The sequence below is a fragment of the Lobosporangium transversale genome (genome assembly GCF_002105155.1).
Source record: "Lobosporangium transversale strain NRRL 3116 chromosome Unknown BCR41scaffold_11, whole genome shotgun sequence".
Lineage (NCBI taxonomy): Eukaryota > Fungi > Mortierellomycota > Mortierellomycetes > Mortierellales > Mortierellaceae > Lobosporangium > Lobosporangium transversale.
Genome location: NW_019028989.1, coordinates 850,340 through 868,634, shown reverse-complemented (window position 1 = coordinate 868,634; position 18,295 = coordinate 850,340). Strand labels below are relative to the sequence as shown.

Below are 18,295 nucleotides of genomic sequence, written 5' to 3'. Positions count from 1 at the left end.
ATTTTTTTGATAACGGGAACCATGTTTATTTGGATGTTAGTTCCATAAATGCATAAAGAATCTAGTGAGACTTATACCGATGTCATTTTTGGTTTGTCCGTTATCAATTACAAATGGTTTATTTGATAGATGAGCTTATAATTGACAAAACCTCTCTAAAAGAGATTTTTTTGATAACACGAGGTCATGTAACCTCTCTAAAAGAGATATCGCTGGTATGAGTCTCTAAATTAGACACGACACTTTTATTTTATTCTTTTATTATTATTTTTTCAAATAACAAAGGTCAGTGGCTTATAAACTTGTAATCCTTGATGTGTGGCTATCATATTTTTTCTATATATATATTATTAAGAGACCACTCTTTATGTCGTAAATGACGCCTATTCATTTACCTAAATATGTATTTCCTTTCAATTTATTTATTTCCTATCATCCTATTTTCTACCATTTTTAAATAGTATTTAAGTAGCTTTTTCCTTCACTGCAAAAACGGCATCTCTCTTCTTATTATCGATGCCCTTTTGCAGCATCCTCAAAATCATTCAAAGCATTACTTAGGATCACTATCGTATCCCAAAACCACGAGGCTCTTGCCCAATTCTTCATTTTTCATCATTACCTACTAGTTTTCAGAGATCACTAGTAGATGCTCTACGACACATTTATAACTGAGACAACATGGCCGAGCGGTTAAGGCGTGAGACTAGAAATCTCATGGGTTCTCCCGCGCAGGTTCAAATCCTGCTGTTGTCGCGATTCTTCTTGTTTTATGTGTCTCCCTGACACAAGGGAATGTGTATTTTTTCCGTGTCAAAGCTTAAATGATCTAAATCAGCAAATCTTTTTATTACTGAAACGGTAGTTTGCTGTAATCGGATTACAAAATGAAATCTTAACAATTTAAATTACAAAATTTGTATTCAATAAGTATATATGTGACTGTGTTTTCGCACCAATTGTAATCCTGCTTGTAACCTCTGCAAATACCTCCCAGGCTATACTGGGAAAAAAAAAAAAAAAAAAAAATGTCTCATGCATTCATGCATTCCTTTTCTTCCTTCTTCATTGCTACACCCAACACCTTTCCAAACCCTTCTAAACCGAGTAAGCTCTCCTTCCCACTCACTCATTTACTTTCTCGGCGTTCCTGTCTCTTGTCCCCGTAACCCCTTTAGAAAAAAAAAAAAGATGGATTCAATAAAACGCAATACCAACACCCTCTAAGAGAGTAGGAGTGCTTCTGAGCAAAGGACCCATTATGTATCCCATTTGCTTAGAGCCGTACGCCGACCCTCTATGGCCTCAGTCTCACGCCTTCTTTCTTTATTTATTTATTTTTTTTTTTTATATCAGCAGAGCTAGAAACAGATTATGAACGTTACTTTTGAACCAGAACAAAAGAACGTCGTCCCAGGACGTTCTGCAACTGACAGTTGGTGCGGGATATCCTCTATCTATGTTCAAGAAATTTATGAAGATCTCGTGGAGCAGGAGCTATAAGCATCTGAGTGCTGTCTCCAGGACACAGAAGCTAGTTGGCGCGCGTAATCGTCTGTGTTTTGCATTTAATCATTTTATGATCACTCGGGGACAAAGTATACGAGATGCCTTAGTGAGCCACTTATTTCCCCACCACTTTGCGACTGCTGGAAATGGACACCAGTTCGCACTTGGGATTGTAATAGCAATCCCTCAAGGAAAAATGAACAATGATCATACGCTCCATTCTGTATTTATTCGTAACAAGGACGTAGAGATTTGCCCTGTTGGATGCCTCGCTTTTTATCTATTCGAGCAGTGGATGGTACGTATTGGCTGCTTCTATGGGTTGCTGTTGAAGATTAACTCAGCATATAAGCTGTCTATTAATATTCATCCATGATTAAAATACCCCTTTACCTTACACAACAGACGAAAGAATCTACTCCAAATTTCCGCATGCATGACTGGAAATCCCAGTACCTTGTACATGCCTCTGACAAATACAAAGCGATGGATGCTGCGACTCTCTACAGGCAAGTGAAATTATCAGAAATGCAAATACGCCATTACATGAAGTTTTTGTACTCTGTTTCCTAACCAATAGCATAGCCATACTCAGATCTCTAAGCGAGGTGATGAAGCTAGCGCATTACACATCATCCAAGGTTACTCATAGTGGCCGTAAGGCTGGGGCGCAACATGCGCAAGCCAATGGGGCTAGCATCGAAGATATTGCCCAACATGGTAATTGGAACCATCGCCGCTTGGTAACGCATTACCTTAGTCCGGTAGCGCAGACTGTACCATTTAAAATGGCCGGATTTCTCCACGAGAATGAGGATTTCTGGCTTCCGCGGAACACCGTTATACCGCCTGTTGAATTACAGAAGCAAATCTTTCCATTCATTGAGGAGCTGTTTCCAGACAATGTCGATTGGGCCAGATGGATGGAGAACGTTATGATGGATCGTCCCGAAGATCTGAATCGTCCTGACAATGAGTCAGTACCTTATCCAGCTGAGTACATTCCAGCCATGCGAATCATGCTTATCCTAGCCCACTTGCGCAAGGTTATTTTACAAGATGCAGTTGCTCTGATGGCGTGCAATGGCGATCCATTGTGTATCTACAGCCAGCACCACGTTTTCACTAGTAACCCTGTGTTTTCGTCGCAACTGTTCCAAGAGTTTTCTTTGCGACTTCACGATGCCATGCAGAAGACACAATCACCAACAAACGACAGTCTCCGTTTCAATGCTCCAGTCATCCATCAAGAGCTTCAAGCCATCAAATCGAGCGTGTCATCTTTGGATCATTACGTACGTGATGATTTTATGGGCGCACTCCAAGCTACAGCGGAGAATAGTAATGCTGGCTGGTCTAGAACATGCAGTCATATGCATCGTGAGATGATAACCATCGTACAAGGGCTTCAAACTGTAATGTCGAACCTTACGAAGACAACCGCCAGGTCTTTTGGGCATTTAGCTAGTGATATGGAGAACGAGCATCGCATTCTGACGCAACAAGAGCAGCGTCAAGCGAAAGAGCAAGAACAACAGTTGAATGACCTTATACATCATATACCTCCAAGGCAGCATCTCCAGGAGCAGCCGCGGGGATTTGAACAAAGGGGGATGGATGCTTTGGAGCAGCAACCAGAGCAGGATGAGCGACCAGGCCAAGACGAGCAACCAGGCCAAAATGAGCAACTAGACCAAGTAGACCCCGAGGTGCAGGAACAAGAGGAAGATGGAGGGATAAATGAAGCCATGGAAACAATGAAGTTGGAATGTTTAGCGGATAAGATTGCAGAGACTTACTTGCAGCTCCCAATTGACCAGGTCAGAGCTGCAGCCCCAAATTTCTCTATGTTGTCAAGGGTCACCCCTCTTTTTCCTCTTTGGGATGAATGGTTTACGGCCCAGGGGGCAAAGCCATCGATTTGGAGTTTGAATAGGTTCCAAAAGGACTGGCGCAAAGGCTGGAATCCTAATCTTAGGAACCAGTATATGCTCAAGCGAAGAATTATCTTTGCTACTCTGGCTGAGGTCCTGAAGACTGAAGGACCAACACTGAACGACAGAGTTATAAAGGCAAAAACGACAATGGATACTGCAATCAGGCAAGCTGGGTCCTCAAACGCGTACTTTAAGTCTATCCAAAAGAAGAAGGGCAAATAAAAAGCTATGGTTTTGATGTACTCTCCAAAGTGCACCGCCGTACGAATTTTTTATACTCATGATAATATATATTTTTGAAAACAACACTTTATTCCGCAACTGGTTTAAAGGTTCTATACACATCTAACAACAGTGCTGCTTTTTCTTGCAAAAGCTTGTTACGAGGCGAGTCCACATTAACTGATTCCAGTTCAGTGAGAACCGTTCGGAGCTGTCGTTCTGACATCTCTAGCGTCGACTCTGGACGGTCAGTCTCTGTTGCAACTGAAACGACAGCAGCCGGTGCACGTTGCGAGGCCCTAGCTAACGCTTCTAACCGTTGCAATTCCGTGTTTTTGATCAGCCTGAGGTCACGACGCTTCAGCTGCTTGATCAGCGATGGTTCATGAAGCCCGAAAATCTCAAATTTGCCACGCGTCACGGGTTTGCTGGACAAATCGCGTTTTAGCACTCCCTCTAGAAAGAGGATCTTGCGAGGACTCCCTTCATCGCCATCCTGATAAAGCTCACTGTCTTCCCGCTCCCTAAAAGTACAGAATGGACCCTCAAGAAAGAGCTTCTGGATTTCGTGTATATTTTTGGTGGGACGTTCCCATGGCACATAGTGGAACGCTAGGGCAGCAGGTGGACCTTCTAGGGAAGGTGAGGTCTGGCGACTTGCGCTCTTGTCGTTTTCCAATTCCTCACGAGCGCGTTTTTTGCCAGCAACTTGGCTGGTGGAAGAGGAAGCAGTGTTGTTAGAGGAAGACATAATTTAAGTAATATGAAAGCGGGTAGATAGATATAATGACGTGGTTTTGTGAGATAGATTAGTTAAAGAGGAATGAAAGAATGAGAAGCAAAATGGACTTCAATTTATTGTTCTCACCTTTCCTTTTGTCAGCTTCATCCTCATTCATTCCTGACATTACAAATCAACCTTTTCTTGCATGGCGTGATCTCATTTGCGCCAATCAGCATTAAAGGTGAAAAAAAAGGTGCCTGAGTACCTAGAAAACTTCATAAAAATAGCCTAGGTATACAGTGCATTTTTTGGGACGCTGAATGCATGATACGTAAGTGGTAGTGCAATATAATCGATGGCCAGTGCACGTGATACCAAATAAATTTATTCATTTGTAATTTCTGTAAAGGTCATGTGCACTACACTGGTTAGTATACAAATAAAATAGAATAATAGTGGCTATGATTGCAAAAACCAAAGGCTGAGGATAAACAAAAAAGATTTTGATTATTGATGATCTATTATTGTGCTGCATTAGATCAGCAACCTGGGAAATTAAAAAAGAGACAAAGGGCCTGCAAGATGATCTCCTCCACTAAAAAGGAGATCTTTTTTCTTTTTTCTAGTTTCGGTTTGCTGCCTTTGGCCAAAGAAAAATGCTAAAAGTCACTACGTTCAATAAGAAAGATAGAAAATGTTCAGTTGATAATGGTCCGTGAGCAAAAGTAGACATTAATTTTTGACGGAAATTGCTGACAATTTGCCTAAAGAAGAGTGAAGTAATAGATCCATCTGGTACAGTCATAATTGCACCAACAGAATCCTTTAGTGAGAGATGAATATAGGTGGCACATATCGTAGTTGGGCGTTTGAAAAAAAAAAAAAAAAAAAAAAAAAAAAAAAAAAACGTAGCAGCATCGGATCTTTTGCTCTAATTGAGCACGCTGAGCACGTTGCTTAATTGTGCATTGGGACTGGCCGAAATATTTTTCAAATCAGAGATTTTCGAAAATGATAGGTTGAATGGAGCTGATGCGAGGCTTGATCATCATCCACTCACTTCCCTCTCTGCGCGACGCGCTCAATGTAAGTTCAATATGACAACAAAGATTTGGACACACAGACAAGTCATTTGAGAGGAGCTTGAATCTATGGAGCGAAATTGCTGAAGTGCTTGAATTGCTTGGTTCTAATAGAGAATTTAGATAAACCGACCTGGTTTTGTACAAAAAAATAAACTATAAGCAAGTTTGATACTGAGTACGAAAGAAAGGTCACCGTTTCCCAGATATTTTCACGAACATAAAAATGAAAAATGTAATCCATCAAGCCTAGACAGCTCGTATAAGCTTACATGCTTCGAAGCTGTATTATTGTGTGTATGCGATATTATCAGAAAACAAGTGAGGATGACAATGATTGGAAAGAAATGAACGATGGACTACAGTACGTCGGATACCATCAGTAAGCAATTCGATTATTCACAGTTTCTTGGTCTAAAAGGTTTTCATAGTCAATCCTCTGGACTGCAAGATCAAATAAATAAAAAAATATGATCTAATTTTCTCACCTCTCTCACTCTTTCCTTTCTTTCTTTATTTCATTGTTTTTCATTATTATTTCTTTCATTTGCATTCACTCTCATTCTCTCTGCTTCTCTACTCTCTCCTTCCCTTTTTATTTCTTCTTTCCCTTCCTTCCTTTCCACTCCTCTCATTCTCTTATATTCCTTTTAGTTTTAACTCGTGTATGTGCTCATTATTGAATATTTCTCACAATTCATAATCCTCTCTCATTGCCACAGTAACACTTAATTCGTGCTTTATCCACAATGAAGTTTGGCGATAATTTGCAAGATTCCATTTACCCTCCATGGAAGGACAATTATGTCCAATATAATGAACTCAAGGAGCAACTCGAACAGGGCCTGTCCAAGCCTGCAGGCTGGACAGAGCGTGACGAGGGCATCTTTGGTGAGACCATTGATGGTGACTTGACAAAGGTATGCTTTGGTTGGCAAGCTTCTTAATAGCTGTGGGTCAATCTGACATATCATTGAATCCCCAACTTAATAAAAACTCTTCCTTCCTTTTAGGTCTTTAATTTCGTTACCGAAAAGTTTGAGGAGCTCCAGGAGAGGACCTCTAAAGCCGAATTGCGTGTTGCCACCTTCCAGCAGTCTTATAACCAAAAGGAATTGGAGTCGTTGACATCAACCATCACTGAGATCACAGATGAAGTTAATCAGCTCTCAAAATATTGTAGAACCAATTATGCTGGTTTTCTCAAGATCGTTAAGAAGCACGACGTAAGTTTTTTTTTTTATGCTTGCTGGACCATCTTGAGACATGTTCAGTAAAGCTTATTTTCTACTATTCTGATGTTTGGATGGTGATATAGAAAAATGTGCCTTATAAATTAAGACCCGTCTTCATGGTTCAGTTGAAGTCGCGCACTTTCTACAACGTCAACTTTGACTCGCTTGTCGTGCGTCTCTCGAAGCTTTATCATACTCTTGGCGCAGACTCCTTTGCATTCGGAACACCTATCACACCCTCTACTTTCACAGGAAGGGCTAACATCGAAGGACTGGATCGCAAGTCATTCAAGTTCTGGGTGCACCCTGACAATGTGATGGAGGTCAAAACCACCGTACTCAAACACCTGCCTGTAGTTCTTTATACTCCTCGTGGGCCTAATACAGCAGAGTCTTTGGATCCCTCGCTTTCATCTGTCTATCTGGATAACTCTGCATTTGATCTCTACAACAATAAACTGGAGCGCAAGGAAGGCGCACAAGCCATTCGTTTGCGCTGGTATGGCAGTCCCTCCAACAATGAAATCTATGTTGAGCGCAAGATCCACCATGAGATCAATAAGTTCGGCGAATATCATGACCGCTTCACTATTAAAGAAAAGTACGTCGATGCTTTCTTGAAGGGAGAGTACACCATGGACCGACAGATTGCTAAACTGAGGGACCAAGGAGCCAAATCTCCTACAGAAATTGAGAAGTTTGAGGAAATGGTCAAGGATGTTCAAAAGACTATTGTTGATATGAAACTCAAGCCAGGTAAGCTAAATACAGAGAAGATAGGATCAACTACGCATTCAAACTAAAGAACTAATCTTTTTTTTTTTTTTTTTTTTTTTTTTTTGACTTTGTGCTGTACCAGTTTTGAGAACTGTTTATAACAGAACCGCATTTCAGATCCCTGGAGACAAGCGTGTTCGTCTATCTCTGGACACTGATCTTTGCATGATTCGTGAGGATAACCTGGACAACACCACGCGTTCCGGCAATCACTGGCGTCGAATGGATATTGATTATCCTTTAGGAACCAAGACGGCCTATGAGAATGATATCACTCGCTTCAATTATGCTATCCTGGAAGTCAAATTGGAGCTGCCTATTGGCAAATCTACGCCAGGGTGGGTCGATGAACTTATGAACAGTCATTTAGTTGAGTCAGCCGAGTCATTTTCAAAGTATGTTCACGGTGTTGCTGTGCTACTCGAAAGCCACGTGGCTCTCTTACCATTCTGGCTCGCCCAACTTGAAAAGGAGTCCGTTCGCACTTCAGAGTCCATGCGTGGTCAGTTGGCAACAGATACATTTCCGATTAGCAGGTCAGGATCCATGGCAGAAATTCATAGTATCAACAGCCGTCGGTCCTCCGTTGTGTCCAGATCGGAATCTGAAAATGGAGCCAGCACACGATCTCTTTCCAAAGGAAAGAACAAGTCAATGGATATTGTGGTCGACTCACAATACGGCCAGAACGGGAACGGGCAATATGGTTCATCCTCAAGGGCCTCCTCCAGACCTTCCAGCATTAACAAGAGGCCTTTTGGTTTTAAGGGTCTCGGGGGTGTCTTCAAGAAGTCTGGTAAAGGCAAAGATGCACACGAGACCAGTCCACTGCTTGGTCCTAATGATAGCCAACAAGATCTTGTCCCTCAGATCAAGATCATTCCACCCAAACCGAAGAAGGTTGTGGGTCCTCTTAAGGTCGAGGCAAAGGTTTTCTTTGCTAATGAACGTACTTTCCTCAAGTGGATGCATATCGCTATTCTTATCGGCACTCTTGGGGTCAGTCTTTACAATGCTGGTGATAACATTGGACGATTCGCTGGTATACTGTTGTCCATCACTGCACTGCTAACGCTAGTGTACTCGATCTGGTTGTATGAGAGGCGTCTAACAATGCTACGTAATAAGGACCCAGGTCCTTATGGTAAGTTGAGATGAAAAATAGTTTTAATACTGAAAAAAAACGGGGTAAACGATTTTGTTACTCATGATTTTTGCACTGTTTACGGGTTTGGCGCTTTGTTCTCCTTTAGATGAGCCTGTGATGCCCACGTTGATGTGTGTATGTATTTTAACAGCTATCTCGCTGAACTTTTACCTCAAGTCGAGCGTCAAGTCGAAGCCATGAAGTAGGCATTAGTCTTTTTCAAGTAGCAATTGATACACCTAACTTTCATTGCATTGCATTTTTACTATTTTACTACTTATTTAACAAATAAATCATGTGATAATGAGCGCCCTTTTTCATTTTAAGTGGCACCGTTGAGCTTAAATTGGCTGGCTTTTTTTTTTTTTTTTTTTTTTTTTTTTTCGGAGGAATATGCATTGGACGAGAGGCGAGACAAAGGTTCCTTATTCGAAAGTTGTTTCTCATATTTGTTGCGCTACTGTCAAGGCGGGAACCATCTGGTCTAGTCTGGTCTAGCTTGGTCTGCAGCTTGAACATTTACTCTACTCAGTGCAGAGTGATCCTCTCAATGCATATACAGATGGTCCGAGCCCATATCCGACTGTTTCTAATAAAGAGGAGACCAGATAATGACAGCATGGGTTGAAAATGCTTTTTTTTTTCCTTGTCGTTCCATATGCGATAGTGATAGGTACCTGAAGGATTTTCGAGACGAGTCCACGTAGATGGGTATATGGATCAATTGATCTATTAATGATTTTTTTTTAAGAATGTATTGTATATTGTGTGATAGGATTAGTTGTAGGAGGGAAACGAGACAATGAAGTGTTTGAATTAATAAGAACACACCAAAAAATAGGGATTGAGCATAAGAGTTTATGTGATACAAGTCCATTTTAATATGTTGAATTGTATGTGAATAAATGTGATGCGTGTGCACTGCAAAAAGTAATCATCATCATCATCATATCTAAGAGGGAAAATGCGAGATGGGATCCCGTCTTTTTGCTCTCACTCTTACTCGTTCGCAGTCAAACAGACTCACTCGCCCCTTCTTTTCCCTCTTTTCCCTTTCTTTTTCTCCCTCTGACACCCCCTCCCTCTCTTTTCTTCCCTTCCCCTCTCTCCCACCATCACCACTTGGTTAATCGCCATCACTTTTTTTTATTATTATTTCCACCAGCCCTCCATCCTATTGCTCTCCCTCTTGGACGCCAGAACACTCACTCATACGAACACACAGACATACAAACATTACCTCGCCAGTGCACACGGGTCAATTCATTCCAACCAGCAACTTGGTCTCTCTTGTCATTTTACTTCATTCGACATACCTCTCTCTTTCTCTCTTTCTTCCTCTCTCCTTCTATTGTTCCTTTGTGCATTTCCTTCTCATTTGGAAACCTGTCACTAGAGATCAGCTTATTGTTTGTCTTTAAAACCGAATTAAACCCGAGGTAAGGGTCAAAAAAAAAAAAAAAAAAAAAAAGACTGACGAAAGACATACTCGCCTTTCTTTCCTTTTGTGCTCTTTCATAAATCCCATCATCTTTCCGCAGCGTTCAAACATGATATTCGAATTCTTCTTTATTGAATACCTTTACTCCCCTCTTTTGTGCTCTTGTCCCTCTATTCTTGTCAATTCATCCCTGGCTCGTTTGCACGTCATATTACTTTTCGACAAAGTGCAATAATCATATTACATAGCGTATGGAAGCCCTTTGCCACCAACTTCATTTTTTTATTCTTTGGAACACATCCATCCATTTCAAACTGTAGCGCCAATTGGTGTCTGTCATTGCACTGCAACTAGTTTCAACGCATTCGGGTGTTACGGTAGTATGTAGATGGATAGAGCACATATACAGGTCTTCGTTCCCCTGATTGCGGTGTTGGCCCCTACTGGGTTCAAGGTCATTTCAGTGCTCCACGAGCCTTGGTTATTTTGACAGCTTTTAATTATTATCACCATGTCCGTGATCAACTAGCTGCTGGCAGGGGTCCTTGTTCCATATCATTTGGCATGGGAATAGACGGGTGACGGAAATTTTGTAGACCAGCTATTTTTTTTTTCTTTATTTAATAATCAGATCGAGTCCCTTCTGGCATCTGTTTTCTGTGTGCTAGTTGTAGCCATGGGTATCTTTTTGTTACTCCTACACTTTTGCTATAGGTTAGTAAATAGCCAACGCTTGAACTCCTGTTCAGCGCTTCCATCAACGATTACAACACCACATATTTTTCACTGTTCCAACTAGCCAGCATCATTCCGGGTACTGGAAGACGTCAGCGTGCCCCCTCTTTCTCCTCCCCAGCTTTAATTTTGTTTGTCTATCTTTCGCGGCATTTCACCTTTCCAGATTTTTTTTTTTTTTTTTTTTTCCTTCATCTTGGACTCGTCATGGCAATCACCACTTTACAACTTTAAAAAAAGAAGAGAAAGCATTCATAAAAAGCGTTAAAACAAAAACAACAAAAAAGACGCGTCTATCTTTCAGCTGAACCGTGCGCTGTGGGGTTCAATCGCATTATACATTTCTCTGTTCCTGGGAGGACTTTTTGCATGTGTTCAAATACACTGATATATATTAGTTTATACACAAATACAGGCACAGAACAACAAACTTAGCTGTTAACGCATCGCTCCATGCAGTACTCATTCTGACTACTGTTTGTTGTCTGACCTGGTTTTTGCTTTGTTCATCACCGTTTGGTTTCAACAATAGAGCTGTCCAACGCGGCCTTCGGTACCATCATTATCTTCCAACATTGACGCAATATCAAGGCATAGCCACTCATTCTTAAGCACTTGTAACGCGTTCATCGCCTTCAGAGCATTTATTTGATTTTCATTTCTTGCGACGATGGACATTGATCCTCAGGAACAACAAAATGATCTGTCAATGAGCAGTAACAGTCAAATGGAAACGGATGCTATTGACACTACAATGACGGACCCTACCGTGTCATCAAAGGGGGAAGTTCGTAAGATTCTTGATCAGACCATCCAGGAAGGCGGTGCTGTTAAGTATACAGTGTTATGGACGAATGGTGAAACCACTGAGGTAAGACAGTTGATAAATCAACGACGCAAAAATGTTTTCATATTCGATACGCCTCTGTTTTCACATAGCCGGTCGGGATCATCCTACATGGCTGTATGTGGATGATTGCTCTTACTTTAAGAAAGAGAGATCTATATTCAACCCATGCAGCTCCAATATATCAATTAGCAGATTTGTAGTTGAAGTAACGTGGTCAGGAACAATGCTTACAGTAATTCTACGAGGCCACGATATCAAGGAGAGAATCGTGTGCTATATGCATTGAGCATACTAAAGCATAAGAGCAAAAATAGGAGAAAGAAATTGACAATTTTTACATCTATAAAAAAAAAAAAGGAGTGGAGAGTATGGTGTTAATTGAAAAAGGACTGGATAGAGAAAAAATAGCCCAGATAGGAATGAAAGGGGAGGAAACCAGCCGTACAACGCAAAGAACATCAAGGGAGGTGGAGAACTAGGAAAAGGGGAAGTGGAGAAGGATCGATCTAACTGTGCAACAACTGACCAAAAAAAAAAAAAAAAAAAAAAAAAAAAAGCATATTAGAACAGTTCTACTAAGCGATTTGCTGATTTGTATGGACAAGTTTGTTACTTCTCCTATGAATAAGCTTTTGCTTTGTTTCAATCTCTCTTTGGAGATCATTTTTCTGGGACACGTCGCTTGCTCGCATTACTGATCTAAAATTTTGACTTTTGTTCAACAGGAATCTGTCGAAGCGTTAGGCAAATGGGATGACCTCGTACAAGAATATGAGCATAGTCAATTTTCGAAATCGGATATCAAGTCTCATACCCCATCGCCACCACCATCACGTAAATCTCAGCAATCCGCTATCAAAAATGACATCGATGCTTCAAAGCGGAGACCTTCAGCGACACCTCGTCCTACGAGAACAAAGGCTAGAACCAATGTGCAATATTATGAAGGAGAGGATTCTGATGAAGGTACAGAGTATTCAGGATCCCGGAGCAAAAAGAGCGCTGGTAGATCAAAAAAAGTTAACTCAAGCGGTGATGATGGTGTGGAACAGGAACAAGATACACCTCCTGCAACAACGCTTTCAGCACGAGGCTACCCACGGAGGGCCCAGGCGACCATCAAGCCTCAGCCTGTCTTGGATTCTTCTGATGGCTCTTCAGATGAAGTGACTCCTTTAAAAGCTAAAGTCGAAAGAAAGACATTGGCGGTTCCAAAGCAAAAAAAGGTTTTAGTGCCCACTTCCACAGAGTCCAACTTTGTTCTGGCACACCATCCATTCTGCACTCGATGTGGCCAGCGTGGCGAGATCACCAAGCGCAAATCCAAAAAGAAGAGCGATGATGAGGATGATGACGAACCATTAGGGTCACTTCTACTTTGTGAATGTTGCTCTGCAGGCTACCATCGGCTCTGTTTGAGAAAGTCTTATACAGATAGCTTGATTGGGACTGGCTTCCGATGTGAGGCATGTATCAAGAATAAGGGTGCAGAGTGTTTAGAATGCCATGGGTGGGTTGGACGAACGCCTTCTCCCGTAAAGGTAACAGAGCCGGGAGAGCCTACCCAATTAAAACCTGATACAGAGAATTTACCACTTAGTACAGAGTTGACAACGACAACAGTGGATACATCCAGTGAGCCTAAAGATACCAGAGAGAGCACTATCATTATCTCAAATTCTGACGCTACAAAGGAAAAGGCCGCTGAGGCGGGCACGACAGTTGATGGCTCAACGTCAAAAGCAGATGATTCTACAGACACAGCTCCAGTAACGGATTCTATCCTATTTAGATGTTTTCGATGCACATATACTGCACATGAAAAATGTCTTCGGGTGCCGTCAGCCATGTCCAGTAGCACGGACCGAGCACAAATTGTGAAGTATTACAGGAAAGAATGGAAGTGTCACCAATGTATTGAATGGGATAGAGAGCTAGACTTGATTCTTGCCTTTAGGGACGTTCCGATTCGCAGAGCAGACTCAACAACTCAAGGTAGTGACGCAGAGATGGCTTCAGCTAGTTCCACCAAACCTGAGACCACAACAACGACTGAAATCAGCACAAAGGATGGAAACATTTTCCCCCAACCGCCGAACACGACACGTGAACTTCTCGTCAAATGGAAAAACATGTCTTATCGAAAAGTAGCTTGGGTTCCAAGCTACTGGGTCAGTCAAGTTGTAGCACCGGCGAAGATGAAGTCTTTTTGGAAAAAGGTTCAGGGTCCATCAGAGATCTCAGATGTAGTACAGCCAGAATGGACACAAGTAGAAAAGGTTCTGGACGTAGTATTTGACGCTGACTATAATGGTAGAGGCGATAATATGGATGCACTTGATCATATTCAAAGTGTATTTGTAAAATGGAGGGGATTGGATTATGATCAAGGTGAGGTATAACTTGATAGTGAGCTAGAAAGACGATGGTAAGAAAATGATCCTGATCAGTCAATACTAATTTTATTATTATTATTATTATTTAAACTATTAAATATCTTCCATAGCTACTTGGGATGAACCAGATGAACCAGATAGTCCGCACTATGCTACTTTCAAGCAAGCTTTCAAGGAATGGGTTGCAGCTCAGAAGATTGATATCCCTGCACGTGCGAAGAAGGGACGTTCAGGCCCTCAGCCTAGGCCATCAAATCAAGCACCATTTGAAGAATTGAAGGAGCAGCCTGCTTACATCAGTGGTGGCACATTGAAGGACTATCAAATGGATGGACTCAAGTAAGCTTTATAGCAAACTCTATTTTGCAGTATGATCTTTTATTGACGAACCATCACTTACTTTTTTTTTTTTTTTTTTTTTTTTTTAATGTCTCAAATGATGTCTCTAGCTGGTTGCGTTACAATCACTGGAAAAATGTTAATAGTATCCTGGCTGATGAAATGGGTTTGGGTAAAACCATTCAAATGGTGGCATTTGTGACAACGCTATTTCACGAACTTCGAGCGTTTCCATGTTTGATCGTAGTTCCCAATTCGACATTGACCAACTGGGTGCGAGAGTTTGCAAAATGGTCGCCAGATCTGCGTGTGGTTGCCTATTATGGCCCACAGACCTCTCGTACAGTTGTCCGTGAATACGAGCTCTTTCACCGAGGAACGCACGATCTCAAGTGCCATGTGGTGGTCACCACATATGAGATGATTGTGAACCCCGTTGATAGCATATGGTTTCGGAAGAACTCTTGGGAGTGTCTTGTGGTGGATGAGGGACAGCGTCTAAAGAATGAAAACAGCATGCTGTTTATCAAGCTCAATGAACTAGTTGTTGAGAATCGAGTTTTGTTGACAGGAACGCCTTTGCAGAACAATATCCGCGAGTTGTTCAGTTTGATGAATTTCTTGGACCCAGTCAAATTCTCTGATGTTACCGAGCTGGAGAAGAAATATGAAAACTTGGACAAAAACGCTGTAGAAGAACTGCATGGTGTAAGTTAATCTCTTTTTTGATCGATTGTGATGAGACTAACAGTACATAATATATCAAATGAATAACCTTTTTCTTTATTTGGTATTATTACTCTCGCTAGCTATTGAAACCCTTCTTCCTGCGCCGTACCAAAGATGAAGTCCTTAAAGATCTTCCTCCAAAGGTACCTCTTTCGGCTGCAGATTTTATCTTTATCGTTAACACTACTACACCTCTTTTCTAATCGGGGTTTTCCGCTTATGTTTGACTCAATATTTAGAGTGAAGTTATTGTGCCTGTGGGTATGTCTGCCCTTCAAAAGGAGATTTACAAAGGGATCTTGGCGCGCAACCACAAATTACTCCAGTCCATCACTAATCGAGGCGGAACAGCTAGCAATCGCAAAGCATCATTGCACAACATCCTGATGGAGCTACGCAAGTGCTTAAATCACCCATATCTGATTGAAGGCGTTGAACCAAGATATCTCGATACTGCGGAGCTGGTCCATAAGAGTTTGATTGAAGCGGGAGGCAAGCTGGAGCTTCTTCACAATATGCTGCCTAAATTGAAGCAGAATGGCCATCGTGTCCTAATTTTCTCAACTATGACAAGGCTTTTAGACATCTTGGAAGACTATCTCAATGGAGAACACTACAACTTTGTCAGATTGGATGGAGGGACAAGTAGCGCTGATCGTCAGGCACGAATTGATAAATTTAACGCTCCAGGATCGGACGTGTTTGTCTTTTTGTTGTCTACTCGTGCAGGAGGTGTGGGGGTGAACCTGGCAACGGCCGATACTATCATTATATACGACGTTGATTTCAATCCTAAGGCAGATATGCAAGCTCTCAGTCGCGCTCATCGTATTGGGCAAAAGAATAAGGTTTTGGTCCTAAAGTTCATGACCCGCAACTCTGCCGAAGAGCGAATTGTGCAGATCGGGAAGAAAAAAATGATCCTGGATCATTTAATTGTGGAGCGAATGGAAGACGACAATTTAGACCCGGTTGATGTAGAGAGTATTCTCAAATTTGGCGCTAAGGCGCTTTTTGAGGAGGATTCTTCGACTAACGAGGATGTCAAGTATGATGACGCTGCTCTTGATGCATTGCTTGACCGCAGTAAGATTGAGCATAGTCATAATGAGAACGACAATGGCGATACTAAGGTGAGCGGATTCGGCTTTGCAAAAGTATGGACGGAAACCAAGGGTCTTGTGGACGAAGAAATACCCATTGATGCTCCACCGGAGAATGAAGAGGAAGGCTTCTGGTCGACTTTACTGCGTGATCGCCTTGCTATGGCCTATGCTCAAGAAGAAGAGCTATTGGGTCGTGGAGCGCGAAGGAAAACCGTTCTGTCCTACGCCGAGAACGGCAATAACAACGAGAGCCCGCCCAATAAGAAGCGCAAAGCAGGGAAGGAGATCCCATCTAAGGAGGAGGAGGATTATGTTGACCAACAGATGGACGGAACTGACTTGGAATCTGCTGAATCCGAGGTTGAAGAGGATCCTACTGTCATTATGGGAGAACTGGATCTGACCAAACGAGCCAAGAAAAGTAAAGCAGCCGTTGACGTGAGTCAGTCACCTATGCAGCCTGGAGATATGGAAGTCGTGGATGAAGATGGCAGGCGAGAGGGTTTTGGTCCTCATGATGGCAGTCCTGCTTCCAGTCAAATCGGAAAGATTAAAAAAGTGCGCATGCAAGCTTCGTCACCCTATCAGATGAACTCTGGAGTAGGTGGAATGCCCGGAACACGAACTATCTCTGCATTGGACGCTAGCAATAAGAAGACAGGACGGAAGCCTCAGCCATGCTTGGTGTGCCATCGAAGCCATCGAGACCGGTGTCCAGAGAGCCAAGATATACCCCTAGTGTTGGAACGTAGACAACAAATCGCTACCAGCAACTATCCAGATAATTATAAGGCTCTTGCACTGGCGACTTTGGATAGGTTTCTACTCGACAAACAGATCACACCTTCAGAGTTACCCAAGGGTAAGGCGGCAAAGAGCCTTACCGCAGCAGCAGCACGGCTTGGTAGTGCAGCGTATCAAGAGAGTCTTCGCTCCATGTCCATTGGTAAAGCGTTTGTTCCTACCATTACACCTGGAGCATGCATTGTTTGCAATCAGATGCCATATCACTTACCTTTCAAATGCCATGAGTCAAGAAATGTTCAGTTCATGCAGGAACGGTGTCGGTCCATCACACTTGACCCCACCATCTCTGATGCGAAGAAGCAGGAGTATGTTTCAACAATTAAAACATTGATATCCAAAGAGTCACCGAGAACGAATCCTCCGCCTGCTACTGCCATGCCTAGTTCACGGCGCCACAGTCACTGGGGAGCATCTGCGAACGCTGCACCCGGACCTGCAACATCGTCTTCTACTCATATGCCGCTGCGAGCCCCCCCGGGACCAATTGCAGCCCACACTAACGTACAGGCTGGTAGTGGACAGCTAAACGCTTCATCTAAGCACGCAGGCTCCGGGCGGCCGGGCCACAGTCTCCATAGTCATAATCAGCACCAGGCATATACAACGCAGATTCCTCCACAATTTATGAGCTCTAGGCCCAAGGAGCAACAACTTGGGTCAATGGCTAGCTCAGGACCAGCGGGCGGGCGTCCAGACAACCAGAGACAGCGTGATTATGGTGGTGCGGGGTATCATCCTCGGGGAGCGCCTCAGCAACATGGACCCTCAGGACAGATGACAAGCGGTGCACGAGAGAGCAGCAATTATCAGCCCCGCAAACCCAGCTATAGAGGGGACGATGGCCCGGCTGTTGCTCCTACACGTGGTGGTGGATTTACGCCTTCCTCGAGCCACACAGGCACTGGCAGTCGTGGCGGCCAGGACTATGGTATGGAGCCGCATACCAGCGACGCTCATTATGGCCGTGAGCGAGATCATGAGCGTTCAAGTTATGGACGGATGGATGGGCCAAGGCATGAAGTACATGTAGAACGAGAGCGAGCATACCTTCATCATGAAGGACGCGCAGAAGATTTGTCTCGAGGCCAACAAGATTTTTCGCGGGCAGATAATGTAAGCCAAGGTTAATGGAATACAACATTTAGTATCTTCTTTTCTATCATCTGTTGTATTGTGTACGGACATTCTAATAAATCTATTCGTTCTACTGGGTTTTTGCATCTTGGATTTACATATAGAACTCGTACAATTCTATGGCA

At 42.7% G+C, this 18,295-nt stretch overlaps 2 protein-coding genes and 1 non-coding gene across 3 annotated transcripts; all 3 read left to right on the top strand.

Moving 5' to 3' along the window:
• The first annotated feature begins 675 nt into the window (after positions 1-675).
• On the top strand, positions 676-756 carry BCR41DRAFT_t49. Its single transcript has one exon. It is a non-coding gene; the product is annotated as a tRNA-Ser (tRNA).
• Positions 757-5,970: 5,214 nt separating this feature from the next.
• BCR41DRAFT_420865 (VTC domain-domain-containing protein) lies at positions 5,971-8,984 on the top strand. Its single transcript, XM_022029956.1, has 5 exons — positions 5,971-6,394; positions 6,488-6,700; positions 6,793-7,465; positions 7,569-8,630; positions 8,740-8,984. The coding sequence occupies exons 1-5, from the start codon at positions 6,224-6,226 to the stop codon at positions 8,832-8,834; spliced, it is 2,214 nt and encodes a 737-aa protein (XP_021883216.1). The 5' UTR covers positions 5,971-6,223; the 3' UTR covers positions 8,835-8,984.
• A 4,684-nt stretch (positions 8,985-13,668) lies between these two features.
• On the top strand, positions 13,669-16,286 carry BCR41DRAFT_303204 (P-loop containing nucleoside triphosphate hydrolase protein; the record flags this gene model as incomplete). Its single annotated transcript, XM_022020701.1, has 5 exons — positions 13,669-14,050; positions 14,166-14,394; positions 14,505-15,102; positions 15,204-15,266; positions 15,363-16,286. Coding segments are annotated over 5 exons (2,196 nt in total), but the record flags the coding sequence as incomplete, so codon positions are not given.
• Positions 16,287-18,295: the final 2,009 nt, after the last annotated feature.

What these genes read in the sequence shown, in the direction of transcription:
- BCR41DRAFT_420865 (XM_022029956.1), top strand. Translation starts at nt 6,224, where the DNA reads ATGAAGTTTGGCGATAATTTGCAAGATTCCATTTACCCTCCATGGAAG. An exon ending in TGATATGAAACTCAAGCCAG is followed by an intron (nt 7,466 to 7,568) that starts GTAAGCTAAATA and finishes GTGCTGTACCAG; the next exon opens with TTTTGAGAACTGTTTATAAC. An exon ending in TAAGGACCCAGGTCCTTATG is followed by an intron (nt 8,631 to 8,739) that starts GTAAGTTGAGAT and finishes GTTCTCCTTTAG; the next exon opens with ATGAGCCTGTGATGCCCACG.